At 42.1% G+C, this 27,411-nt stretch overlaps 1 protein-coding gene and 1 long non-coding RNA gene across 8 annotated transcripts in view; one reads left to right on the top strand and one right to left on the bottom strand.

Annotated features, from left to right (window-relative positions):
- LOC127382568 (uncharacterized) overlaps nucleotides 1–27,411 on the top strand; it is a 175,770-nt gene that overhangs the window by 137,343 nt on the left and 11,016 nt on the right. For 3 of the 6 annotated variants that reach the window (XR_007888984.1, XR_007888986.1, XR_007888988.1), the window contains exons 3-4: nucleotides 6,350–6,410; nucleotides 23,196–24,085. The exons of 1 other annotated variant lie outside the window; for it this stretch is intronic. This is a non-coding gene — a long non-coding RNA (uncharacterized LOC127382568). The remainder of the gene's footprint in view (nucleotides 1–6,349; nucleotides 6,411–23,195; nucleotides 24,086–27,411) is intronic. 2 more of the 6 variants (XR_007888985.1, XR_007888987.1) reach the window with 2 other exon arrangements.
- IL20RA (interleukin 20 receptor subunit alpha) lies at nucleotides 7,965–16,138 on the bottom strand. 2 transcript variants are annotated; one of them, XM_051614364.1, is made up of 6 exons: nucleotides 16,028–16,138; nucleotides 13,794–13,972; nucleotides 12,497–12,672; nucleotides 12,267–12,411; nucleotides 11,596–11,735; nucleotides 7,965–9,111 (listed from the first exon to the last, which is right to left on the bottom strand). In XM_051614364.1, the coding sequence occupies exons 1-6, from the start codon at nucleotides 16,099–16,101 to the stop codon at nucleotides 8,173–8,175; spliced, it is 1,653 nt and encodes a 550-aa protein (XP_051470324.1). In that variant the 5' UTR covers nucleotides 16,102–16,138; the 3' UTR covers nucleotides 7,965–8,172. The 2 variants fall into 2 exon arrangements, with proteins under 2 accessions (XP_051470324.1, XP_051470322.1); XM_051614362.1 differs by lacking the exon at nucleotides 13,794–13,972 and having other exon boundaries at nucleotides 16,028–16,084.

Below are 27,411 nucleotides of genomic sequence, written 5' to 3' on the forward strand. Positions count from 1 at the left end.
ACCTCATGGGTAAAACTATCCAGGTAGGGGAACCAGCTAAAACTGTTCAGCTAGAGACACTGATTTTGGTGAATGGAAATCAGACAAGATTATAAGCAGGCTTTGTGCAAAAACCATGGGACAGCCTTCACAAAGGGGTCTCATTTGGAAATGAACACAAACGTAGGGATGAAAGGAAGTCCAGGCAGTGCATGAGCTCACTTGTGGTTTGTTAGAGCCAAGACTGCTCCAGGTTTATGCAGTACCCTCAATTACGTATTCACACTCATGCTCCTTTGGAGCAGCCTGTCAGGGTTAGCCTTCTAACATTACACTCTCTTGTAATGTATTAGTCTGGGAGATACCTTTTTGATTTACACTTTTAGATCTCAAAATAGCACATGGATTTCATCCTCTGCAAGTTTTTGACTCGGTTGATGTGCTCATTGCACACCAGAAGGTTAACAGTGAGTCTACTAGTCCTAAACTGACAAAATTCTGCCACTATTTTTTGTATTACTGAGAAGATGCAGAGGAGATGGGTCTGAACTGTATCCTGAAGCTCTTACAAGCTGCACAAATAGCACAAAATGGAGTAGCTGTGAGAAAAGGAGGTGAATAGTAGGGTTAAGCATAAGTCAGTGGGACCAAATTCTCAGTCATCTGCCTTCCTTGAAACTCTGTGACTGACAGGTGCCTGGCTCTCTGCTTCCTCCTGTACTGCTGGTAACACCTTTAAAATCTCCTAAAGCTGCAGTGGATTTAGTCCATCCATTCTGTGATTTAGAACTCCTATTCTTTTTGTGGAGAGCCTTTCATTCCCTGGGTGGGGGAATACCTCCTTGTCTTGAAGCATTCAAGGAACCTGAAGCCAGGTTCTTAGGTGCTGCCCTGGCCTCCCCTCTCAGTAATATGACACATTTCTGCCAACCAGCTTCTGTGGTTTAGAGAATGAATCAAAGGATTTCCCTGCAGTTCCTGGTGTTTGTTGTAAGATGCTGCAATGTGTCTTGGCAGCCAAGATGCTCCTGTTTCCTTCAGTTCTTCTGCAGCTGAACAAAAACTGCCGGAGGCAGAAACTGAGTCCCTGCATGTGTTGCACTTGGCAGACCACAGCTGGGAGAGGTTTGGGGAGTTTTCTAAATAATAAAAACGGAGTGCTAGAGGCAGAAATAGAAAACAGGAAGAAATCATTTGGTTTGCCTGAAGTCCCAGTGAAGTGTGTTGCAAGCCTGAGGATCAAATGCTAAATGCCTGTCCTGGATCTAAACTGCTAACAGTTTTCCATCCCCAACTGAAGCTACTCATCCATGTTGGTATTTCGACCATGCTTGTTGCTATAAGAATTTTATTTTTAGTAGACAAAATTCATACTAACTAGCTCCAGGTGCTTAGTTCAACTAAATTTCAATTGTGTACACTGTTTTTTGGTGTTTCTTCACTACTAGGAGCACTGGAGAGGCTACTGGATCATGGAGTAACGAGGTTACCATGGTGAGGCTGTTAGGATGAGGTCTTTCCCGGTTAACTCAGAGTGGAGTCTCCTGTGCTCTCTTGCAAAAGAGACCAAAACAAGTAGTAATCAAATCAGACTGAAAGAAATCTAGCCATCTGCCCTGTGTCATGGTGACCAGAAGTTAGAAGATAAGCAAATTTACAAACCTAGTCTCAATGAGGTTGCTTGTTTTGGTCTTTATACATACTTCCCAGGAACTCTGATGGCCTCGCTATAGCAGATAGCTTTCTGATAAATGCTAACGAAGTTAACAAGGAACACATCTGCCTTCTTACTAATGAAAAACATAGCAGTAAAAAGCTAAGGAAAACAAGCCATAACTGGTTCGTCCACTTAATGGATTTTGATTATTGCCATTTACTGGAATATTTGGTTTCACATCAGTCAGGAGCCATGAAGATGCCTCTTTCATCTCCGTTGGGCACTTATCTAATTTTTAAGGGAGCCAGTGGTAACATGACCTGATAACAGCACAAACTACAGTTGACAGGTGGATAGTTTTGATTTTACTGGATGGACTTCAAAGCAATCATGGGTATTAAGAGGAAACCTAATAATGAGGGATCCTGCATTGCTGAATACCACAGAAATGCCAGGAAATTATCCAGTGTTAGAGATGCTCCAGGCACTCAGAATAAAAGCCTTACTTCCCATTTTCTGTCTTCATTGCATCTTCCATCAAGCGCAGGACTGAGGCCCCTTTCATGGGAGAAGGTGGAGTTTCTCTTCCAAATACTCCAGTCCCTGGCAGCAGTGTCTAGAGCTCATTGCAGTCACTGAGGATTTTGGGTGTTGACCACACTACTCTTCAGACTCTCCAGCCCGGGATGAACATGAGCCAGCATGTGCCCAGCTGCAGAGGCTAAACTTGTAGCTATAATTGTTTTGGAGACCTTTGCTGAATGCTTTCATTACTGCATATTAAGAGTCGCAGTAGGTCAGCACTGGGATTGTAGGCACTTCTGTCTCCAGGTGGCAACAAGTTCCTGCAAAAAAAAAAATTAAAAATAGGGCTCCTGCCAGTGCCCTGGGACAGGCAGAGGACTTCTCTGCTCATCTCCAGCAAAATTAAATTTGATTCAGTGGAACAGAAAACAACCCTTAATCAGCTTTTGCTATTTTCTGTTGCTCTTTGGCGACACACACCATCCTTACTGCAACCAACTGCACTGCCTGATGCTAATTTTGCTGGTTATCCCTGAACAACTGCTGACCATCCCTTTCTGACTGTTAACTCCTGCCCTGCTCTCCAGCTGCTTCTTGGCTACATTTTAAAAACATGAGGGCAGGGAAAACTGTGTGTATGGGAAAAACAGACAATACCATTGAGCTGCAGAATAGAATGTTACCCATGTTTTTTCTCATCTGAAAGTATTGGGTGTCTGTGTGTTAAAATTTCTGATTGACCATGGAAGCTCTGTGAAGTTCAGTGAGATCTGTATGTCTTTGTAGAGCTGGGTAAATAATAAACATCTGATTCCATCATTCTTTGAGCTATGCAAGTTCAGTCTTGCACACCAGGGAAAAGTTCACCCAAAGACTTTTTAAGATCTGTCATTAAAACCTATCTAATCATAAAAACAGAGCTTTGCATTCTGTTAGGATGCATGTAATCTGTGGTAACTGCTTAAAGAGTAAAACATCTCTGTGACCACATGGAAAATACAAGCACATTCAGTTTAGAAATATAATTATTTTGGGGTTTTTGTGTATGTCAGGAGACACGTAGAGCACAATGTGTTTTTAAATCCAGTGGGAGAAGAGTAAATAGTCTCTAAATTCACATTGTGCAAGCTGAGTGAGTCCGTGTGGTCTTTTTGTAGATGCCATGGTGTTTGCATTACAAGGAGCAAGGGGTAGTCTAAAGAACATAATTTCCTAGAGAGAGGATGAGGAGCACTGGGCTAAGTATGAAATGGTTATTCAGGGCTAAAAAGACCAGAGGTCTGGAAGCTGGCAGGTAGTGAGGGTGAGTGACAAGACTGAACACCAGCGGAGAGGGCCCCATCTCAGCTCAGTTTTCAACTGACTTTACCCTGGGGGTTGGTTTGCCAGACCTCTGATCTTATTGATCATCTCTGGACTTTGCAACTGGTTCACATACTAACTTTTCAACTTAAAATTTCACTTGTTAAATTCAAGCCAAACTCTGTATGTCTATAGCCTTACACATCCAACAATTCAGAGTAACCTGCACTCTGGTGACACAGAGGTGAGGAGAAGTGTGACCTTAGTGGCTAATGCATGGCACCGGGGAAGGGGGGGTCTGGCTTTTGTCCCATCCTGCCCTACAGCCCACACCTAATGTATGATGGTTTTCAAGCCATTTTAGCCCTTCCATGTATCAGTTTCCCTGTCTGCAAAACTGGAATATCAACTCCTCTTTCTTTGTATTTAATGAATGTAAAATGTTTGGAGGGCCTGAAATATGAACAGAAATAAAGAACAAAATTAAAATACACAAATTATGTACTAAAGTGCTAACTTTCCTAATCTATAACAGCAAAAAATGTTAAAACTTTTGATCTTTCTGTCACACTGAAAGGGTTCAGGTATTTTTTAGAATTCCCCGCTGCTTCAGTAGGGGGCCCTACTGAACATTTCCTCGACTTTCAGATCATTGAGAATTCAGAAACCCAAAGCTATTTTCTGCCCTGATGCTGAGCCGTGCTGCTGTCAGCACGCTGACTGACTTTGGACAGCTGAATTGTTTCCTGATTTCAGTTTTTGGAAGGCAGAGCTGCTGATGCCTGTTGGCAGCAGCGGCTGCTGCTGCTGAAGCCAGCCCCTGGGTGAGTTACTGTGCTCTGAGAATGGTTTCTGGCGCCCCCGAGCCACTGCAGCAGTTCTGGATGCTGGCAGACAGCGTTTGCTAAGCTGCTGTCAGAGATGAGGAGCAGTTCTGGCTTGCACTTGGATGAATAAATCCTTGTAACTTCGACAGGATAATGAGTAAGGCAGTGTGAGACCTCAGAGGCTGTCTTGCAAGCGATACAGAATTAGGACTGTTGCCTTTTCTGCAGGTTTCTCAGCCTGCAGACACCTTGCAGTGTTGCAAAGTGCAGTGGCAAGCAATTGGAGAACAGGGCTGCGATGCAAGAGAGTGTTTCCCCACCAGGATGGATGCAAAAGCTGAGAGCTGAGGAAGCTGCTGGAAGGTGTGTGTCCTCTGTGAGCAAGGGTTTCCGTAGCTGTGTCGTGCTAAGGAGCAAGTCTTCTTAAAACCCAACTTAGTCCAGGAAAATCTGTCTTGGCTAACGTGATTCTGGAGGTTTTAAAAAAACAGAAGTCTGTACTCTTTGTTCTCTTTTTTTTTGTACCAGAAAGGGAAAAGACGGTGAGAAATCCAGACCAGCTTAGTGTTACTGCTGGTAACGATTACCAGAAATCATTATGGTTTCTAGGTGACACTAAACATGAAAATTACTTCCCACACTTAACTGCTACACAATCCTGGACTGATGAAGCTCGAAACGTGTATGCAAAACCAAAGCAGAAGAATCTTGCCTTGTTGCTGTGTCTTCTTTTTATGGAGAACACTGGTACTTTGAATGGACAATGGGAGAGAGCTGCACACGTTTAAATCTTTGACTTTGCAAGAATGATCCACATCAGACACAAGTTGCAATTGTTCAGAAATACAGTGCTTTGAGTTAGTTTTTTACCTCCACTGTATAGATGACCCACATTTCTTGTTTAAACAGGAAAAAAGGGATTAATCAGTTTTAAGACTTTACAGCATATGAGCATCATTATACCATTCAGCATACTCCAGGCAAGAAATGTCACCTGTCTGTCAGCATTATTGTTGAAGGACACACTTGTTTGAAAGACCTACAAGCACTGAAGAATTTTCACAGCCCTTGGTAAATGGTCAGCTGTCCTTGTTTCACAAAAATGCTTGAACCATGCTGCCATTCTACTGTTAAGTTTAATTTCCTTCACACCCCAGTCATTTCATCTGGTTAAGCCTATATTTGCAGGCTAGACCTTATGGAAGTCATGATTTAACTCTCTTCTGATAAGCTTTGATAAATTGGGTCAGTCCCAAATTCAGGAATTCATTTCTCTTTAGGGAAGTTGTAAAGCACAAGTTTACCTTAACATTTACTTTGACATCAGGAGAAATCAAGCATGCTTCTGCACAGTCATTTATTAATAATACAATTTGAGGTATTTCCTTGCTCAGGATGTTTTAATACAGTGCACTTTGTAAACTCTGAGAATATTTTTCAGAGCTCTTGCTGGACCCACCTTAAAATCTGCACCCAGCTGCCTGTTTCAGTCTCTCCTTCAAGAACCCTGTCACTCTCTCTTAAGTTGTAGGCAGCAAAACCCCACTTAAAAATTACAGTTCCTTTTCCAAAACAGTGTGTGCCCACACCTAGCTATCAGTTTCATCATAATTAGATCTCATTTTGATAGCTAGGCTTCCTGTTTTTCAAGCTCAAAAGAGCACTGCCTTAGCCTTTTATAATAGTATTTGCCTTTTCTCCTCATGGCTTGGATTATTTTGTAAACTAGATGCAGTTTTTCCAGTAGTGGTCACACCAGCCCTGCAGACACAGGTGAAATTCTATTTTCATCACCACTGTGGTCAAGAAATACAAATCCTTTTGCCCTCAACATACCTCTACTTAGTTCTTATTCATCTCCCACATAATTTTAAAAATAATTGATTTTAAGCCTGCAAGTAGCCTTAGCTATAAGACCTTGGTTTTGACTGCATTGAGTCTATTAAATGTGGCTAACTAAAGTTTAATGAAGTGTAATAAAGACTAGGAACATCTCAGTTCTCTTATTGCTTCCATTTTCCATGTAATTAATAGTTGCCTCTTGTCTGTAATCTTACAGGTAAAATTACAATGGTACGTGGAAGTATTTTGCTCCCTGCTGACTGACTGGCTTGTTGAAGGTACTATGTCTTATCAGTTTAATTTGTTCAATATAATTAGAAGATTTAAAGACAAAATATGAGTAACTTTGAGGATACTAAAAATGCCATCAACAATTTACTGATATTACTGGAAATAGGCAGCATTTTTTGTCTCATCAATTCCAGACCTTGGCTAGCTAACCTGAAAAATTATTTTGCATATAAAAGAAAGTTCTTAGTTTAATTTAATTCCTTCCCCCAGGCTTTTTTTTTTTTTTTCCCCTGTGATTATCCTGAGAACACTTTGGAAGTACATCTTATAAATATGCAGAAAGACTGTTGCATAATCTAGTATCAGTTCCGAGTTCAATACAAGTTTGGATCAAAAAGAAGCAACATGGGAAATGCTGCAAACTTCTATTACAAATAATTTGGTCAAAAATTAACTACTATTTCAAAGCATAAATTTATCTTAAAAATCATTGGTTGGCAGCTGCACCAAACTACTGAGGGAGCTGGAGCATCCTCATCCTTCCATATGGAAGATGCACATTAACAGAAGTGGTTTGTCTTAAGGCAGCAGTAACTGGATAAAGTTCAATGGAATACAGAAACAAGCAAATGACTGTTTCCTTCCTGAGTTAGAGCCCCTGCATTGCAAAAGACAATGAGGAGATATGCACAAAGATCTTAGTTGAGAAATCTTGAGGAAATATTGGGAAAGACCTTGGATGGCTTAAATGAGGATGGTAGTAGCTGAAATTTTGGCCTTTTCACATCTCCAGCCATTCTGTTCTTTCACCCTGAGCTACAACCCTCTGTGAACTTCCTGATGCACAAAAGCATTTATATAAGCTTTTAGGTGTAACATTGCTACGTGATCTATATCTTTATTATAAGAGTAGTTGAGGGCTTTTTTGCATCAGATAAGGAGTTATCAGCATGAAATATTTTACTGTCATTTCTGGTTTTAAAGTCTGTGAGTACAACTGAAATATTTCAGATTATGAACAATCACAGAAAAACCAAGGTCATGCAAAAAAAATGTTACCCAAAAGAAAATATATTGGTAAAGGTCTTAAAAAATACACCTAATGTACCTAGTTTGGAAGGTTTTAAACACCATAGAAGTGTTTTTTCTCTTTTTTTTGCTTCTCCTATTCAAAACCAAACAAATCACAACTGGTTTCGGCTTTTGGTGATTAAAAAAAAAAAAAAGGTCCATTAAGTAGTAAAGTGACAGATAAGAATTTGTAAAGAAAAATATCATCTGTCCTATTAAGTAATTTCTAGAATATCCTGTAATTTTACTATCCTGAATAAATATATACAGGAATGCCCTTGACTTCCACAAAAGTCAGCTCAAACCATTACATACAGCAGAAGCATGACCTAGAAAAGACTGGTTTGTGTCAAGATACATGAAATAGTCCAGCAAAATGTCACATCATTGCTTTTAATTTGCTAAAAGTAACTGCTTTCAAATGCTGATAATTTGTTTTGATAGAAATTACAATGTGAAAATCCTAACAGGATCCTCTGTAAAAATACTTTTTTTTTTTTTTTTTTAAGTAGATAATTTTGTAACCACTCTGTTTTACCTAAGGGGTTTGTGATGGGAGTTCATTACTTTTATCATGTCTGGAAACTATTATAAATAATGTATCATGAATAAGTTGTTCAACTGTGATGGTTCTGAAAACGTCAATACATGAAGGCATGTTTGCTCCACAGAGTCTATATCTCTCTCTAGCAAATTAAACAAGATTTTGCATTTTAGAATATTTTATAAAATTACTTTTCAGTCTTCCATTTCTACATGTAGTCCCCATTGTTCCTTGAATTGCAGGAGATACCTTTCTTGGTCCTCTGATGATTCATCAGATACCTCTTTCTCATAAAGCCTGCACAAAATTCCCTCTTTGTCAGGATCATCACACTTGAGTAGTCCTTCACACACCTGATTTTCAACACTGGACAAGGTAGGAATATACAGTCTTCCCGTGTGAGGATCCCAATCTACTAATGTGGCCTGTCCACTTTCTTTCTCCATGAGACCCTGTGCTAATTTTTTCAGCTGAGGATAGGATGTTTGCCCAGATTTTTCAGTATGCAAGTCCACGAAGTTGATATGGGCCTCACCTGGCAATTCATCTGCTGCATCAACCATCTTCAAGTTAAGCTCCTCTGTTTTCTGTCCCAAACAAGGGTCTGTTGCCATCACCTCCAGCTGGGGGCAGTACAGCTGTCCTGTTTTCACATTAATCAGGTCCCCCAGAGCAATCTGTGGCTCATCTAGTAATCTCCTGAGGGCAAAGGTCTTCTCTTCCAAACTGAGGTCTTCTAGTTTCTGACCAGGACTGAGGTCTTCAGCCCTTACATCATGCTCATACTCTACAGTCCCTGCATGTTTCTGTCTGAAAGTACTCTCTGCTCCAGGCTGGCCATTAGGCAGCCAGTTCCCAGTTTGGTTCCCTTCCACTAAAATGTCCTCTTTGTGTGAAATCTCTTCATGTGAAACATCAAGCAGGTGTCTTGTTTCCAGCACTTCTTTTGCAGGCAAATCCTTCCCTTCAATGCCACTGTAAACAGTGTAGTAACGGGGACTTTTGCCTTCTGACAGATGACTGGATTCCTGAGGTGGCTTGTACTCATCCACATTAACAGTTATGAAGTTCACCATTATTTTTTCACATGGAATGAAAACCATTTCCTTGCATTTGTCAGTGTAGTGCCATACCTGGAGACCAAAAAATTATTTTGATTTGAGTGAAGTGTCATAAAATACCATCTTGCTGCTTCTGATACTGTCAGGCAATTTTAAAATACTAGGCTAGGCTAGACCTTATTAGGAGGTTATTCCAATTAAGGGAAGAAGGAAGTTCATCACAAACTTCCAGAAGCATTAATGGGCTTCCCTTTTTTTATTCTATCCAAAGTAAAGCTATATTATGACCAGCTCTAATACCCATTGTCTCATCTGTCCCATGTCAAAATAATGGTTAGAACAATTTTGCCAATTCTGGTTTTGTTTCCACCAGCACAAACTCAAGTGACTTTGGAGAAAAGATGGAAGTTGTTCCTGGGGCACAGATTAGAGAATCTACTCCACTCTTTTTAACCAGTGAAGAGGAAGTGCAGTCAAAACCAAATGCTACCAGCACGAAGTCCAGTACCATATTAAAGTATAGTTTACAGAAAATTCAATAATACCAGGTTTCCTTTCAGAGAGGGAGCTATGCAGAAGGCTGAAGTGCAGTCTGTCCCAGGCTACTACTACTGACTGTGAGAATTCACCCAGTTAAACTGTAGGAATCTTTCTGAAATTAGTAATATTTCTAACTGGAATAAATACTGCATGAGCTGCCACTAAAGGAAAGCGCAGTAGAAAAACAGGAACCAGAAACTGCACATTAGTGGTCTGAATAGAAGACTAAGACCACTGATGTACCAGGTAGTCCAAGTGCTCCCCCAGGTCAGAAGTGCTGGACCAAAACAAACTGCTTATTCTGCCTCCCCATAATCACACAGGGTGCCCACGTGGAATAGTCTGTAGGTTGCAAAGGCCAGGAAGCATTGTTAAAATACCAGGTCTATATTAATTTGTTACCTTAATATCAACTGAATCCAGAGGTGGAGAAATAAAATGGAAGCTTCAAGAAGTTCATAAAAATGTGCAATAGACATTAAAAAAAATTCCAGCATACCCATCATACATTTATTAGAGGGGAAAAAAACCTCCTGCAGTTTGAGTTTAGTCTGCTACTGAGTGGGAATTTTTCACAATGTAGCCCTTTACATTCCTGGACTGCAAAGAGCTCTGTTCTGCTAGCTCTCCAAGGGAGACCAAGCTGCTACCCTCTACCATGCCCTGTGTCCCCAAAAAATAAAGAATAATAGAGAGAAAGACTTCTTACCAGGGCCTGTAGGGACCACGGGCAACAGGTTTAAACTGGAAGAGGGCAGATTTAGATTGGCTATTAGGAGGAAATTCTTCACTGAGAGTGCTGAGGCACTGGCCCAGGTTGCCCAGGGAAGTTGTGGCTGCCCCATCCCTGGAAGTGTTGAAGGGCAGGTTGGATGGGGCTTGGAGCAACCTGGTCTGGTGGGAGATGTCCCTGCTCATGCAGAGGGGGTTGGATCTAGATGGTCTTTGAAGGTCTCCTGCAACCCAAACCACTGTGATTCCATGATCCTGTGATAAAACTGGTGCCTGGTCAGGTGCAAAGTGTCTCCACGTGCACCTGAACATGCTGCAGCAGAAGCTGCTCTACTCCTGAACCCACAGTTCCTCTGTGCACATTTCTCCTGTCACCTCTGTGCTGCTCTAGATTCCTTCAGAAAGACTGGCATGTTGAAACAAACTCCCTTACACCTCCCATCCCACGCTGTCATGCAGATTGGATTAACTGCAAACTGTTAATTTATTATCATAATTGCAGGTTTATGTTTTGAGCAACTTGTTTAGAGGTAACAGTGATAAAGCTCTGCTGAGCTCATGACCTGGAAACCAATAGTCTTTCTTAGGTTTCACGTGCTCTTCCTAAAAATTAAACTTCACAGCTCTAAGAAACTTGCAAACATTTTTACATAGAAAATGCATTTGGTTTGTGTATATAACATTGTTTTTGTCGGTACATTTTTGAGCGTCAGGAAAATGGTGTAGCATTTGAAAGCATTCTTGAAATCCAGATTAAGTTACCTGTTCAATGCACATGTGCTAAATGCTTCTCAACCACAACGAAGTAGTAAAATTCGGTAAAACCCAGTTAATAGTCCAAGAAAACATCATGGGGTTTCTGCGCTGCTTAATTTTCTTCTCTTCTTGTTTCTGATTTAATCCAATTAATGACTTTTTCCACTGAATCTCTACTGTGCTCCTTCCTAGATCAACTTAGGGAGTACTGACTTCTCAAAAGGACTTGCCTCACTGCCCCTCAAACCTTGCTTATGGCAATGACTCTTCCCAAACCAACAGCTCTGTTCTGATCCTCATTTGCTCTGGTCATCTTGTCAGATCTGGGCATCTTTTTAGACACAGTTGCTAACTTGAGTTATTACTTAATTTTCCTTGCTTTTAAAATCCCTCAATGTGATGTTCATTTCTTGATCTGAGTGGCAACTAGAGCTTTTATTTGCAGCTAGCCATGGTTTCCTCCCAGATTAGTAGCTCCTCTGTAAGTGCCAAGGTTGGCAGTGACCTCCTGCAACAGGCAACACTTACCAGGTTTGTTGGATGCTTGTGTTTGCTGACATTAATGTACCTGTGCACACAATAGCACATAATTGAAATTAAAAGGATAGCAAGCATGACAGGCAAAACATATCCAAACACGATTGTTACAGTCTCCTCTGCCGTTTTATCTGTAAACAAAACAAAAGTTTTCATTGTACTGAGCAGCTTTTTAATGTATTCAGACAGTAATGTGCATTCACCACATTGCTTTTTGGATGTGGTATGCAAATACTTTAGGCATTTGCAGGAAATGTTACAAAATGACATTTCAGCTACAGGACAAATTTTTAGTATTATCTACATTGTAAGTTTAATTCTCAAGAGAAGTAACAACCCCACCCTCAGGTTCTCCTGTTGCTAACTTCTGCCCCCTGAGACTGACCCAGCTCTGCCACTCCCAGAGCTCATTCAAGGAGAAAAAATATCCTCCATTCACTAAGACTCAAAGATTCTTTTCTTCAGAGGTGCTGTCGTGCCTTCCAGCCCAGACCCCAGATATGTTTTATTAAAGGCAAAGATTTTATCCATCAGTATAAATGCACAGAAAGAAGAGAAACAATGCTAGCTTTTCACTCTGAATGGATACATAAAACCAAAGTCAATCACCATGGTTTTTTTCTACCTTGCCTCCTCTTTTTGTATTGCCAGCTGACACATACCTTGCAAAGTAGCAATGCAATATTCTTTAGAGAACCCACTGTGCAGAAGTGGTGTGGTGACTTGTATCTGTGCACTGACACAATAAGCTGTTCCAGGTTCTAACCAGGGCACAACCAAGGTGTTGTTGCTGATGGAGAACCACCACTGGAAGACATAAAAAAAGCAATTGTCTTTCTCCTTTAACTCCCCACTTGCAGAAGGGTGAGTTGACAGGCTTGTCAACACTTACCCGCTTCTTTGTTTTTTTGTTGAGGACAGACACATTGTATTGCAGGCCAGGATACACCTGAAGTAGAGATATGGATTCTCCCTCAGGACTTCTCCTCCACTTCTCCGGAGCAGTCAGAATGATGGAAATAGATTTCTCAGTAGAAGATACACTTACCATGGGTGGATCAATTTTAGCTGGAAGGATGGACATGTACAAAAAGCACTCAAATGCAGCAGGGGCACACAGATTTCACCATGCAGTTCCTTGAAGTTCTACATTTTTGTAATGCTCTGGGAGCCTTGGCAGGATTTCAAACAATTTATATTGGTAGAAAATTATTTTATCAGATAACTAAGAGGATCTTCACAGTGTGAAGGCTAACACTGACTTGGAATTTTGCCTAGGAATTCCTATGACTTCGCAGGATAAACAACCTTGAAACTCAATTTGCTAAACCAAGCTAAATTACCAGAATGTTCTCAGATTATCTGGCACAGATAAGAGATACTGGACTCTGGGGTATGATTACTGCTTGGTTTAATAGAGCCTTTTCAAAATCAGAGTTCTTTATACTGTGGATGTGCCTCAGCTTTTATTTGCCTTGAGTAAAACTTTACCATGGCACAGCAGAGGACTCAGTGTATATAACAATGTACATATAACACACATACACCCAAATTCTAATACGATTCACAGAATCACCAAGGTTGGAAAAGACCTTTAAGACCATCAAGTCCAGCCCATGACCTGACACCACCACATCTCCAGACCATGGCACCAAGTGCCACATCCAGCCTTTCCTTGAGCACATCCAGGGACGGTGCCTCCACCACTTCCCTGGGCAGCCCATTCCAATGTCTGACCACCCTCTCCATGAGGAAATTCTTTCTAATATTCAACCTAAACCTCCCCTGGAGCAGCTTGAGGCCAGGTCCCCTCATCCTGTCAGTGGCTGCCTGGAAAAAGAGCCCAGACCCCACCTGACCACAACTTCCCTTCAGGTGGTTGAAGGGAGTGAGAAGGTCCCCGCTGAGTCTCCTCCAGGCTAAACAACCCCAGCTCCCTCAGCCTCTCCCTGTAAGACTTCCCTCTAGTCCTTTCACCAGCCTTGTTGCTCTTCTCTGGACCTACTCCGGTACCTCAAGATCTTTCTTGAAGATTATTTTTTCTGCCAAAAACATACATGTGAAACAACTGCAAAACAAAAATCTAACCCCATGTTAAAATATCACACGCCATAAAGGCACATGCAGTCTGAGCACACAGTATTGATCAAGGCCATTGAACACCTGGCTGTGTGACTGGCTCTCCTTACTGTCTGTAAAAGGGTTGAACCGTGTGGTCTCCATCCAGTCAGAGCACATCCCATTCAGGAAGGCTTTAACGCTGGCATAGTATTGTTCTTCATAGTCAGACGTCTCATCAGAGAGGTCACACCATGTTCTGTTGATGTTCCTGCATTCTGGCTTTCTAATCCATTTGCCAACACCGTATCTATATTGAAGAAAAAAGAGGAGCTGTACAAAAGCTATTGCCTTGATATTCCCCATGTGCAACTGCAGCCCAGAGGGCCAACAGAATCCTGGGCTATATCTGGAGTGTGGCCAGCAGATGGAGGGAGGCAATTCTGCCCCTCTACTCTGCCCTGGTGAAACCCCACCTGGAGGACTGTGTCTAGCTCTGGAGCCCCCAACACAAGAAGGATGTGGACCTGCTGGAGCATGTCCAGGGGAGGCCAATGAAAATTATCTCAGGGCTGATTAAACCCTTCTAGCTGAAAAAGGGGCATATACATGCCAGCAGCAATACCTCAGTACTGACCAACTGTTATACATTAGTAGAAGAAATCAAGGTTTCCTTGGAAAATTCCTGCCTAAATTTCCTCAGAAGCTCCTGCTCCTCAAATTCACATTATGCAGAGAATAATTCCCCTTTGGCTGCTTATTAGTACCAGCTGGGATTTTTCAGTAGCCAGTGCAAGTTACAGGAAACTTACAGAGATCCAAATTTGTTTTAGTGTCAAAGAATAATTACTTGACTAAGAAGAGTGTTCATATTTAGAGGTAAAGACTGGGAGCATGAACTCATCCACAACTACAGTGCCATGCCTATTTATAAGCTCAGCTGCCAGCACTGTCCTGCAGGTTGATCCAGTGCTCGCTTGGTGGGAATAAAGGCAAAGAATTCTGGTCCTTACTCAGATTCCTTTATATCCTACAAAACTGCAGACCTCGAGAACAGAAGGGCCCAATTCCAAACACATTGTTTTCTACAATACTTGATAACTTCAGTGGATTTTCTCCTAGAGAGGTTTGCGGGATCAGAAAAAAATTGTGGGAGTTTTGTTGGCTAGAAAAGACCAGTGAAACACTGGGTGCTGTCAGTATTAGACACCTGTCCATTTTAATGCCATCCAGAGGGACCTTGACAGGCTTGAGAAGTGGGCTCATGCCAACCTCGTGAAATTCAACAAGTCCAAGTGCAAGGTCCCACACCTGGGTTGGGGCAATCCCAAGCACAAATACAGGTTGGGCAGAGAATGCATTGAGAACAGCCCTGAGGAGAAGGACCTGAAGGGGTTGGTCAATTAAAAGCTCAACAAGAACCAGCACTGTGCACTCACAGCCCAGAAAGCAGCCGTGTCCTGGGGTGCATCAAAAGATGTATGGCCAGCAGGGCCAGGGAGGGGATTATGCCCCTCTAGTCCACACTTGTGAGACCCCACCTGGAGAACTGTGTTCATTTCTGGAGCCCTCAACAGAGGAAGGACATAAGAGCTCTTGGAGTAAGTCCAGAGGAAGCCACGAAGATGATAAAGGGCTGGAGCAGCTCTGCTACGAAGACAGGCTGAGAGCTCTGTGAGTGTTCAGCCTGGAGAAGAGAAGGCTCCAGGGAGACCTTAGAGCACCTTCCAGTGCCTGAAGGGGCTCCAGGAAAGCTGGGGAGGGGCTTTTCACCAGGGTGTGTAGTGATAGGACAAGGGGTAGTGGTTTTAAGCTGAAAGAGGAAAGATTTAGATTAGATGTTAGGAAGAAATTCTTTGGTGTGAGGGTGGTGAGACCCTGGCCCAGGTTGCCCAGGGAAGCTGTGGCTGCCCCATCCCTGGCAGTGTTGAAGGGCAGGTTGGATGGGGCTTGGAGCAGCCTGGGCTGGTGGGAGGTGTCCCTGCCCGTGCAGGGGGGTGGAACTGGGTGATCTCTTCCCTTTTATGATTCCATGAATGTATACAGAAGGCTATTGTGTAGAGATGCCAATCTACAGCCCTTTGTTGTCTTTCTGTCTCATTTCTCAGGAATGCCCCTTCAAGCTCCATGTTGCATCCTACCTTTCTTTAATAGGAAAAAAGTCTCCTTATAATTTTTCTAACTGGATCTGAAGTAAGCAGTACCAGAAGTAAAAAGGAAAAACCACATTGCTGAAGTCTAACCCACATTTCAGTTCTCCTTCCTCTACTTTTATCAGCCTTATCTTACATATAGGTTTTTAAAATTATTATTTAACGTGCTGAAATAAAACTGAGTGGGGGTAAAAATAAACAAGCCAACTTACACCGAATACTTCACCCTGTAAAGGACTCCATCTCCTGTGCCTTCTGGTGCTGACCAGTGAAGGATGTTCTTCATGTTTCTAGATTCAAAATGGACATTCCTAGGGTTGGGCAAAGAACAATACAACTCTCCTGAGAAAGAAAATAAGAAACGAACAACACAGACTAAGGATCTGCAAATACATATGCTTCCAAGTTAACAAAAAATGAGACTTATTTTTAAGTAAGTAATACAATTCTACATACTGCCTTTCTTATCATTAAAAGCAAAAAGTTGCTGACCATGGAAACTCAGGGTTTTTTTCAGAAGTGTCCCTAGCTTCTGCAGTCCCCAAATCCATCTGCATTAATGCAGTTTTTCTCTAGCAAAAATGGCTTTTCCATTTATGACAGACAGTGGCAGGAAAGTATCCAAGGAGTGGAAGCTAAAGCTAGAAAGGTGCAATCTAGAATTGACATGCATTTTTTTAAATTGTAAAGATACTTAAATATCAGAACAAGTTAACACTGAAAATTGTGAAAACATCTTTGATGCTTCAGTAGAATTTTCATTGTAGCAGAGTGGACTTTTAAAAAACAAACCCTGTATTTTTTAAAAAGACACGTGAAGTCTACTGCAAACACAACTTTACAAAAAGACATGGCTTCAGACTGGAGAATCAGACTGGATGATCACAACAGCCCCAGGGTGACTTGATCACCCCTGGTGGCTCTCCAAAAGTGAGCACCTACTGTTGGGTCACTGTCCTGTCCCCACTGGCTTGAGGAGGCTGTTTTTGATTCTCTGTGCAGCACGAGGAGGGACTAATAAAAACAACACTGTGCTCAAAACCCAACAACATGAACAGCTGGAAAAAGGCACACAACAACAATATCAACCCACCACCTGAGGAAACACCCTCCCAGCTCCACAGGTTTCTGAGACATTAACCCATGGCATGCTGGTGCTGGGATTCCACAGCCACTCACCTAAACTGCTGTTAATTGCACCAGCTTTTCAGATGAAGTCGGAACCCCAAGCTCCAAGCTGTAACTCAGCTCCCAGCACCTCCTGCCATGGGAGTTGCACCCAGGGGAGCAACCCCGAGACCAACGCTGAAGCTGCTGGCAAGGACAATACCATAGAATCATATAACAGAATCACTGAGTGGGTGGGGTCGGAAGGGACCTTGTAAGGTCATCTATTCCAGCTCCCCTCCAGGGCACAGGGACCCTTTTAACTAGATCAGTTGCTCAAAGCCCCATCAAGCCTGACCTTGAATGTCTCCAGGGATGGGGCCTCCGCCACCTCTTTGAGCAACCTGTTCAATGATCCACCACCCTCATAGTAAAGAACTTTCTCCTAATGTCTAATCTAAATCCACCCTGCTCTAGTTTAAGGCCATTGCCCCTCATCCTCTCACTATCAGCCCTTGTAAACAGTCCCTTCCCAGCTTTCCTGTAGTCCCTTCAGGAACTGGAAGGTGCTCTAAGGTCTACACAGAGCCTTCTCTCCAGGCTGAACACTCCCAGAGCTCTCAGCCTGTCTTCACAGGAGAGGCACACCAGCCCTCTGATAATTTCTGTGGCCCTTCCCTGCACTCATTCCAACAGCTCCATGTCCCTCTTGTGTGAAGGGCTCCAGAGCTGGACACAGCACTCCAGGTGGAGTCTTACCAGAGTGGAGTATAGGGGCAGAATCACCTCCCTTGACCTGCTGGCCACACTTCTCCTTGCTTCTCACAAGCTTCTCCTTGTGAGTGGCCACAAGAGCGTAATGGGGAAGAGAAAAAGTGAATCTGTGGTTTTTCAGGACTTTTCAAAGCCCTTTAAGCTTTTCCTCCAGGGATGCAAATCTAATTCTTAAGAAAAAGAGATGAAGAAAGAGGGAAATAAAGCACAGTAACACAGAGATAACCTGCCTGAATTAATAATCCTTCACCTTTGTTACTCCCTTAAACAGACCTTAAGAGGTTTTTGTAGCATATTTCACTATTACTATAGTATTCATCCTCCTGTACATGTAACATACAGTTGCTTTTGTAAATAAAAGTCACCACTATTTTCCTGATTAACTTGCTGACTTCTGGCTGTCTTTGAGCCAAAGTAAAAGTTTTTCTCTTCAATGCATTAATTAAAACGATATCCTTGCAGTTCTGTAGAGGCCAATTACTTTAAACTGTCTCAGTGGAAACTTGAGTTTTCCAAGCCTCCAGCTGCATGCTAATGTTCAAAAGAAGCTCTGGTATGTGCCTGCATCTGTATCTTCAGATCATAAGGTGTTTATGGAGGGTATTTCTAATGTTGCTTTCTTTTCTCCAGCAATTAGCTAATGTTCAGTGGCTTTCAACTTTTTTCTAGTTGGAGAAGAAGTTTTAGCAGATAGAGTCCTTAGGACAAGCCTATTTATTTTCAAAGTAGTATGTAGAAAGTCCCATTTCCTGAACACTTGGACACGGAAATGCCCAGTAAGTGTCATCTTGCAAGAGCTCAAACTACAGACTCAGTTATAAAGAAATAAAAAAAGTTCCAGGATGCCAGAGGATATGAAAGCAGCAGAAATACCTCCAGGAAACTGTCCTATTATTAACATTTGGTTCCAACCAGAAGATACAGAACCCAGAAAATAAAATGTTTTGATTTCCCCCAAAATAAATGTCCTCTGTTAGGTGAGACTAATCCAAATATAAAGATGAAGCTGCACAAGAGTGAAAAGAACCACCTAAAATCTGCAGGATCTGTTCAGTAGAACAGAGAAGCTCCTAAACCACTAATGTGCATGTTACTAAGCACAAACCAAAACCATCAGTACATGGACTTTGAGAAATCATCTACGTTTTATTCTTTGTACTGCATCCCGGCATTGAAGTGTGTGAGACTTCAGGAAACCCACCAAATACATAATCAACAGCTGGGAAGAAGATATTAAAAAACCCCAACAAACAAACAAAACCTGAAACTAAATAAAATCAAAAGTCACACAATCTTGCCCAAGGCCTGAGAAAGGACATGACACAATCCATGTAGAACAGGAGTGAGGGACTGAGGCACAAACTCTGCTGCAATTCCCACATAGGAGGAAATATAATGTAGGTATTATCTTAGATTTTTGGAAATCAAGAGCCATAAAAAGCTTCTCCTCAAAAAAAAAACAAGGAGGAAAAACTAAAAAGCCCAACAAGGAGAGATTTAGGAATAAAATGGTATGTAGTGCACAATCCAAAAACCTTTGGAGGAAAGATTTTAAAAATTCTAGCCCTTAAACAGCAATGGATGAGGAGGAGATTTGTGTCTGGTAACTTGAGCTCTCAGCAAGGCATCTACTTTGCAGTGGTCATAAAGAGCAGAAAAAGATAAATTCTTCCCTAGGTCGGTTAATCTCTCTAGTCAGGATGGACCAGACTGGGTGCATCTTTCTCCCTTCAGTGGAGACGTCAGTCAAACCCATCAGCCTTCATCTCTGTTTCCTCAATACTTAAACTTACCAGAGATGCACCTTGTCTGGGGAGGAGTGGTGAGGGACACTAAGTCTCCACATGAGAGGGACAATCTATCCTCCGTGTCCACCATGAACAAGAAGGAAAAGGAATGGAGGTCAGTTGCAACAAAAAAAGGAGACATTGGGAGTAATGCCTTATGGGAAAAGGAGTGACATATGAGGGTGGGTTACCTGGGAGGGCTCCTTGATCTTTCGAAGGGCAGATTAGAGAAACACCTGCCAGAAATTACACTAACTTAGCTGATTCTGCAGAGGAGTAGTAGGACAGACTAGGTGATCTCTTGAGGTCACTGCCAGCCCCATTTTGATAGGTCTTCACTGTCCCACATCTCTGGCTTCCCACTGTGTAGCAGTAAGTCTGGCAGGGGTACTAGTGAATCAGGTGCAGGACAGCTAAAACCATCCCTAACACCTCACTTTTCACACCTTTTTTCTTTTAAAAGTTTATATATAAAATGTGCATTGCTTATCAGGCTAATCCATTGTCTCCATATGGAATTGGCTGAAGGCAGCCAGCTCTTTACAGACAAGGGGAAACCTCAGTGGTCTCTACAACTACTTGAAAGGCGCTTGTGGCAAGGTGGGTGTTGGTCTTTTCTCCCAAGGAACAAGGAAGAGAACAAGAAGAAACAGCCTGGAGTTGTGCCAGGAGAGGCTGAAATCGGGTATTGGGAGAAATTTCTTCTCTGAAAGAGCTGTCAATCACTGGAATAGGCTTCCCAGGGAAGAGCTGGGCTCCATCCCTGGAGGCAATTAAAGATGTGCAGACTTGATGCTAAGGGACATGGTTTAGTGATGGACTTGGCAGTGTGCTGGGTTAATGGTTGGACTTGATGATCTTAAAGCTCTTTTCCAATCAAAACAATTCTATGATTCTACAAAATTACCCCAGTTTGTTTTCTGAATAGTTTTTGTTCCTTAAGCATGTTTTAAGTAGCAAGAGTCATGCATTTATCAGTTACATCAATTTTTTTTTTTTTTTTTTAAATTTCACTCCTCCCAGTGTGGTTTCTGCTGTGGTAAATGAAGTTTCGAAACAGAAACAGTGACTGCAGCAGATGAGCCAATCTCAGCATGCAGAACCCACAGACTGTATCTTTACAAGATCTAAAGCATTACAGCACTGCCAGCATGCTCTCACCTGCCCCCAGCTCAGTGCGACCTGGAAGGCAGAGGGACTGAGACCATTAACTTTTCCATTTGCTGGAAAAGCAGAGATTTGGTTTCTGTTTCTAGTCTTGCTTCTTTAGCAGTAAAGGCTTCTGTTTGCCCTTAAAAGAAATAATGCAGGTTTTTTATTCCTCAATTCTGCATCTGTAAAACAAGAGTAAAACTACCATAATTTTCAGTTTCTCCAGGAACAGTTAATAAACTCCTTCATATCTATTTGACACTCAATAGTACCAGAAAATAGATCATACATAGAACTTGTACATTCCATGGTTATCAGCCAGGAAAGGACTCAGTTATGTGCATTAGCTGCATTATTTCAGTACGTTGTCTTTAAACACAACATATCCAGTTACATTTCCATTAACCAGGATTAATGGCACGGGTGTCACATGGATTATTTTCCGTTTGTACTGGCCTACCTGAGAGCAGATATCAGTCATACCTGTTGCTTTGCCAGGTTTAGTCTGTCTCACTGGCAGTCTGCAATGGCTGTCATCACTTCCCAGGATAACCAAGTCACTTCATTTATTTCTGGCATGAAAAAGCTGGAGCCCTTCTTACTGTCTCTGGAAATGGTGTATATCAAACTTTGAGTAACAGTATTATTTGTATCTTCGTAATTGCACACCTGGACTGGAAAGGGAGTAGTAGTATAGGCTTGCAAACTTCACCACCACAAAGAGCCAAGTGCTTATCTTACAAGAAGCTATTGCCAGACTCTCCAAAACAGACACGAGTTAGCCTGAAAACACCTTTACGTGTGAGGAAAAAACCCACTGACGTCAGTGAGATTATTCACATGAGTGAAACACTGCATGGCAGGTGCCTCATCTTCTCTTTGTGAAAGTGTCTGCTGGGTTTAAAAACGTGGTCACTTTTAACTGTGGAGAGCTCCTGCCAAGTATGTGCCTTGCTTGTGTTGGTACTACTCAAACTTAGCTCTCCATCTCTACCGATGCACACATGCGCACACACACAGGTTTATACAAATATATATACAATATATAAACATATACAAATATATAAACACACATAATTGCCATGATACAACTATTATCCCTTCAGTGTATCTGCTGTTTATCTGCTAGGAGGTACCACTGCCTAGCTCACTGACAAGCAGCTGTGTTCAATCTGAAAGTTAGAGAGCAAATACAGCTGCATCTACCTGTGAGCACATTTGTTAACTTCTCACTTGACTCAGGTAACCTGTAGCCTAGGAGCTGCAAAGTGTAAAAGTACACAAATGCATAAAACTATAACCTTTCTTCTGTACACTGGCTATAGTCCTGGGGTGGGGAGAAGGCAGAGGACCCTTGAATGCTGACCTGTTGGCACAGAAATGCCTCCTGTGCAAGTGCTGTTGACTGTGCTGCTCTCAGGCAGAGTGATCATCTGCTGTGTTTTACTGTGGCGTGGCTATAAGGGCACAAACACCAGATTATCCAATAAAATAAAACAACAAGCAAGGGCACAGGGCTTCTCTAGACAACAGTAAGATATAATTTAAGACAGTGAGTGATGTGGAAAGCACTGACAGAAAGGTGAGCCTTGCTGCAAGACAGCTTTTCCCAACAGCCACAAGAAGTAAAACCCAGGAACTCCTCCCCTACAGTTGTCTCAGAATTTAAACAAGGGACTCGTTTTCTGACAACAGAGGCTTCGGCTTCAATCACTGTCGTATTGTCTTATACAGAATTGGCCCTTGGGAGCACCTCTGATAGAAGTGGCTCCTTTGTGCTGGGCACCAAATCTACAGGCAACACACCACATACTCCTTGTGCCTCACCATGTGCAGGTGCCACTTCAAGATCTAATCCATGCTCACAGACAGTGGTGGGAGGGCAGACTCTGACCCAGGCTGAGTCCCCCATTCACCTTGTCCCATTGGGAACCTGGACCCACCACTGAAGCATCAAGCAATTTAGGAGAAATCTAGGACACCAAACATTCACTTCTGCTGATGCTCTAAGCCCCTTTCTTTAGTCTTTCTGGTCAGTTTTGGGTGACTTCCACCAAATTCCTGTTAAATCTTGCTGACTTTTTCTATGCTGTGGATCTTCATTTCTGAAGGATTTTTTTGCTGTCTTTTCTTCCTCCAGCTCATGTTTCAATGGTTACGTTGATCTCAGTGAAAAACATTCCCTCAAATGCATTCCTAAGCATGACATACAAATGGTCACACTCAATCAGAACCAATGCCCATTTAGCACTGTGTGTGGTGGCACTCACTAGCAGAGGGCCGGTGCTGTCTTTTCTGGCACATCTGCAGCCTCAAGCAAGCTGGCACTGGCCACGCAGGAATGTGAGGAGTACACCAAGTGGTAAACAGGGGTACCCAGCCAAAACTGGAGAGCAGAAGTTACAGAGGAAGGGAAACCCAGCAAAAGCAGGAATTCCTGCTAGCAGATGGCATTACCTGCTATTAGTCATCTTAGCAACAATTTAAATTAATTAGCTAACTTATTTTTAAATGAAGTGGGCTTGAAAGTTTTTCTCTGTTCTGTCTCTTTTCTCAACAGCCTGGATAACAAGGAGGAATTGAGGAGTCATTACAGCTTGGCTGCCTTTCTCCTGGTGAGATATACTGGAGCTCTGGGAGGTATGAAGCCTGGCTGGCAAAACCCTTGGACCTGAGCAGCGCTGGTGGGAATGTGGGGAGAGGCAGAGAGGTGATTTTAACTCATCACAGCGCTCGAGAGCCAACCACAGACAGGACAGGAGCCTGTACCTCCCAGTTCAAGAAGAGGCACAGGGGAGAGGAAGATGGGAACAGAAACAGAGTCATAAGACTAAATGTAAACCAGGGGTGGAGCAGACAGAAGAGCGTGGGAGAAGAGGTGGGGGAGAGAAGGACAAGGCTGGGGCAGGTGGGTTTGTTTTGGAAGAAGCAGGCAGGCTGCCATAGGACACGGGTGGATCCCCAGAGGTCATGTGGGGAAAGTGTGCAAGTGGAAACCCAGCCTGAAGAATGGGAGAGATGCAGAAGGGGGAAGGAAGCTTTGGCTTGCCCCAACATGCTCACTTCCCCTGTGGAAAGCCTTGTGTTTATTCATCCAAACCATGTCCTACCCTACAAACACACCCCTACAGAGAGTACTGGTCAAAGAACATTCCAGACTCAGCCCAGAAAGACCCAACTTCAGAAAGGAGGAGAAAGTCTTCCCAGTTCACCAAAGGCTTGCTAGGAGACAGCTGGGCAGGACCATGGCAGCTGACATCCATTCCTTTTTGCTACCTTGTATGACAGAAACAAAATAAACTGAATTTTCTTCCCACTGTGTTGAAGGTTTGCTAGTGCAAGAGTAGAGCTGGTACTGCCTAAACCTTCCCTCGATGCACTCAACAGAAGAGAGTTATTCTACATTTGTTTTCTGCTACTTCTGAATGACCAGTACTGACCTGGAACAAAGTGAGTAAAATTCAAGGTGTGCTTGTCTGAAATTACTTACAACCCCTTCACAGCTTTCAGAGTCATAATCCCTCAGAGGCTTTGTATGTTGGTTTGTTTTGTTTTTTTTTTTTTAATTATCATATCAAATGAGTGTTTGTTAAGTTTGAAATGCAAAAACATGTTTTGTTAAAAATACAATTACTTTTAAAAGCCCACTGTGGAAACAACTTCATTACACAATAATTGCTTTTTTTAAAACAGATATTTTGAAGTTCTATAAAATATTATAAATAGCCCACCTGTTCAGGCTTTGAGGATTTCCTTTTCTCCCTAGAATATTTAGCATTACCAATGTATTACTACTTAGATCAATCATAACCCAACAGCCATGAAAATGAGAGTTTAATTAGAATACCTATGACACCTTACATTTGTTTTTCAAAATAGCCAAGGGTTTTCCACTTCTCCCCACAGATGATTAAGGACATAAGTGCCTTTGGAAAGCAACTGCCTGTAGAGAACATTCTGTGATTCTGTGAGAACTTGCAAGAAATAAGGCACCCACCCATTTCTGCTGGTCTCCTGTCAGGTGCAGGCTGGTTGTTTTGAGGCACTGCATGACTGTTCAGTGTCCCACAGTAGTTTCAGATGTGAACGAGTCAGTATCTAATTATAGGTACAGTAGTATTTTTACTCTCAAGTGTATTCAACAAGCGTATTTTGTTTAAACCACCAGTCATTATTTTTAGACTCATTTACCTGCCTGTGGATTTAAAGTTATTTTGCTGTACAGAGGAAGTTATTCTTAAAATGGGAAAAAGTCCTGTCAGCAACTGCCCATGACACAGTCAGTTTTCAGTCCTTCTGAGCCACATCCTGTACTTCACTAGTTTGACTACAGTACCCCTAAGAGCAAGATATTGATACACTTTCAGAAAAGACAGGAAAGCCAAGAGAAGTGAAGTCCTATGCAAAGCAGGTGCAATGAGTACTAGCACAGCTGCTGCCTCCAACCTTTAAGAAACCATTAAGAAATAAAGTAACCTCTGTCATTTAAGAGCTATAATACCCAATCACATGCATTTATGCCTAAATCTTGGTAACAGCAAGTACAATCCTTGCACTTCCTGAAGCAGCATTCTTCTTCTCTTACTTCTCTTTGGACACATTCCTGTTCCCATTACAGAAACTGGAGTGGAAGGCTGAAAAACAGCTAAGCTATCAGGTGAAATTTAACTCAAGGTGCTGAGGGATAATAAAGGGAAGGAACTACAGTCTTCCTCCTGTCCCTTTATTGACCTTAAAGTACTCTTGAAGTAGCCAGGCAGACAGGAAAAGTCATCTGTTTTCCATGAGAAAGAGATACAGTTTATTTAATATCTTCATATATAAGCTATCACATACCTCCAGTCCTACAACTTGTTTCCATTTCTTTCTGATTAATGTAGTGTTATTGTACTTTTTTAATATAGGGTGAGCAGTGGATAAAAACCTGCAAGTTACTGATAAACCAAGTAAAAAGGACAAACAGATCTGTCTATCTTTTAAATATAGCTCTTTAATAAAACTTCATTTTCATCTAGAGATGGGCCTGGCTTCCAGAATTCAGGCTCCTACGAAGCTTAACTTCTTAAAATATGGGAACTCTTGTTTGCCTCATAAAGGGTGATTCTTCTCTCTCTTAGCTATTAATCCTGTAGCTGTAGATAATCAGCATCACTTCTTGGAGAGAAATCAATCAGCAGAAATCAATCTGTACAAGCCACAGCTATAAAATATAAACTGGAGCCACACGCACAAATTACTTGAGTAATCCTAACCACTTGCTTATCTTGGAATTCAGACTATAAAGGTCACTACAGAACAACAGACACAGAATTGTAAGCCTGTCAGGTAGAATGGCTAACCTGAATGTTTGTACAGGGAACAGCAATGTACATCTAAGTTTTGGACTTCAATCACAAATCCTAACAGCTTTAGAATCTTCCCTATAGAATTAACTACCTCCTTTAGCCATTATGATTCCTAACTAACAGGCAGTAAGAATTTGTCAAGTTGTGGAAATCATAAGCAAAGCCAAACTCTCTCCAGTAGACACACCGATTATCACCACCACAAATGCAGTTCAATCCTGCTGAGTATACAGACATTTACTGGGTAAGACAAAGTAATGCACAAAATTCTCTGGTTCTCTGTGGGTTCAAAAATCATTAAATTTTACAATATTTTTCTCCACAGCTTTTCTCATCTCTACTGTTATGTGAACACATTTTTTCTTCTTTGAATTATTTTGTTAATCACAGACAATTTTGAGCTTGTACTGCATTTGGGTAACGTACAGACATCACTGCAAGTGCAATCTGTAAAATTTCCAGGACATAGATATCAAAGAGTATATCCACAGGGCAATTAGCTGATTTATTATGTGCATGTTGCATGTCTTCAATATGAAATAATCTGACATTTCAGTAGGCTATTTGATACTTCACCTAGTACTTACTGGGTAGGTCAACAAATTAGCCTCTTCCCAGATCCAAAATGTACCTTGAATCACCTTGAGTCAATACCAGAACATCTCAGCACTGTTCAACACAGAGCCAGAAGGACACATCTTTCTGTCCTTCACAAAGTGATCCTCCCCCTCTACTCTGCCCTGGTGAGGCCTCACCTGGAGGTCTGTGTCCAATTCTGGGCTCCCCAGTTCAAGAGGGACAGGGATCTACTTGAGAGAGTCCAGCAGAGGGCTAAAAGGAGGATTAAGGGAAGGCAACATCTGTCCGATGAGGAAAGGCTGAAGAGACCTGGGGCTGTCTAGTCTGGAGAAAACTGAGAGGGGATCTTATTAATATCTATAAATATATGAAGGGTGGGTGTCAAGAAGGAGGGGCCAATCTCTTTTCAGTGGTGCCCTGTGATAGGATGAGGGGCAATGGATGCAACTCAAGCACAGAAAATTCCACTTCAATGCGAGGAAGAACTTCTGTACTGTGAGGGTTACAGAGCACTGGGATAGACCCCATTTGCTTTTCCATTTTGCATTTTCCATGCTTTTTCATTTCTTTTAAACTACAGATTCTTAAACAGCGAGTGAAACACCTATTTACAAAAACCCCACTGGAGTGCAGCAGTACATAACATTTTTGTCCTGTGCAAAAACAGGTAATGCTCAGATACCCTGTCAGACTATTAAACCCACCAACACACCACAGATCCTGTAAGATGCAAGTCTGTGTAGGTAGTTCTACTTCTCGTGGCTCTTGGACTCCTGTACAGTCTGTTCCTATTCCAGCACCAGATTAAGCCCTCAGAACAACAGCAGCATTTTCAGGACTGCATCTTCTAGC

Source organism: Apus apus, chromosome 3, assembly GCF_020740795.1.
Source record: "Apus apus isolate bApuApu2 chromosome 3, bApuApu2.pri.cur, whole genome shotgun sequence".
NCBI classification, from domain to species: Eukaryota; Metazoa; Chordata; class Aves; order Apodiformes; family Apodidae; genus Apus; species Apus apus.

What these genes read in the sequence shown, in the direction of transcription:
- IL20RA (XM_051614364.1), bottom strand. Translation starts at nt 16,101, where the DNA reads ATGAAGAACATCCTTCACTGGTCAGCACCAGAAGGCACAGGAGATGGA. An exon ending in TTGCATTGCTACTTTGCAAG is followed by an intron (nt 11,736 to 12,266) that starts GTATGTGTCAGC and finishes TTTTGTTTACAG; the next exon opens with ATAAAACGGCAGAGGAGACT. An exon ending in ACAAGCATCCAACAAACCTG is followed by an intron (nt 9,112 to 11,595) that starts GTAAGTGTTGCC and finishes TTTGGTCTCCAG; the next exon opens with GTATGGCACTACACTGACAA.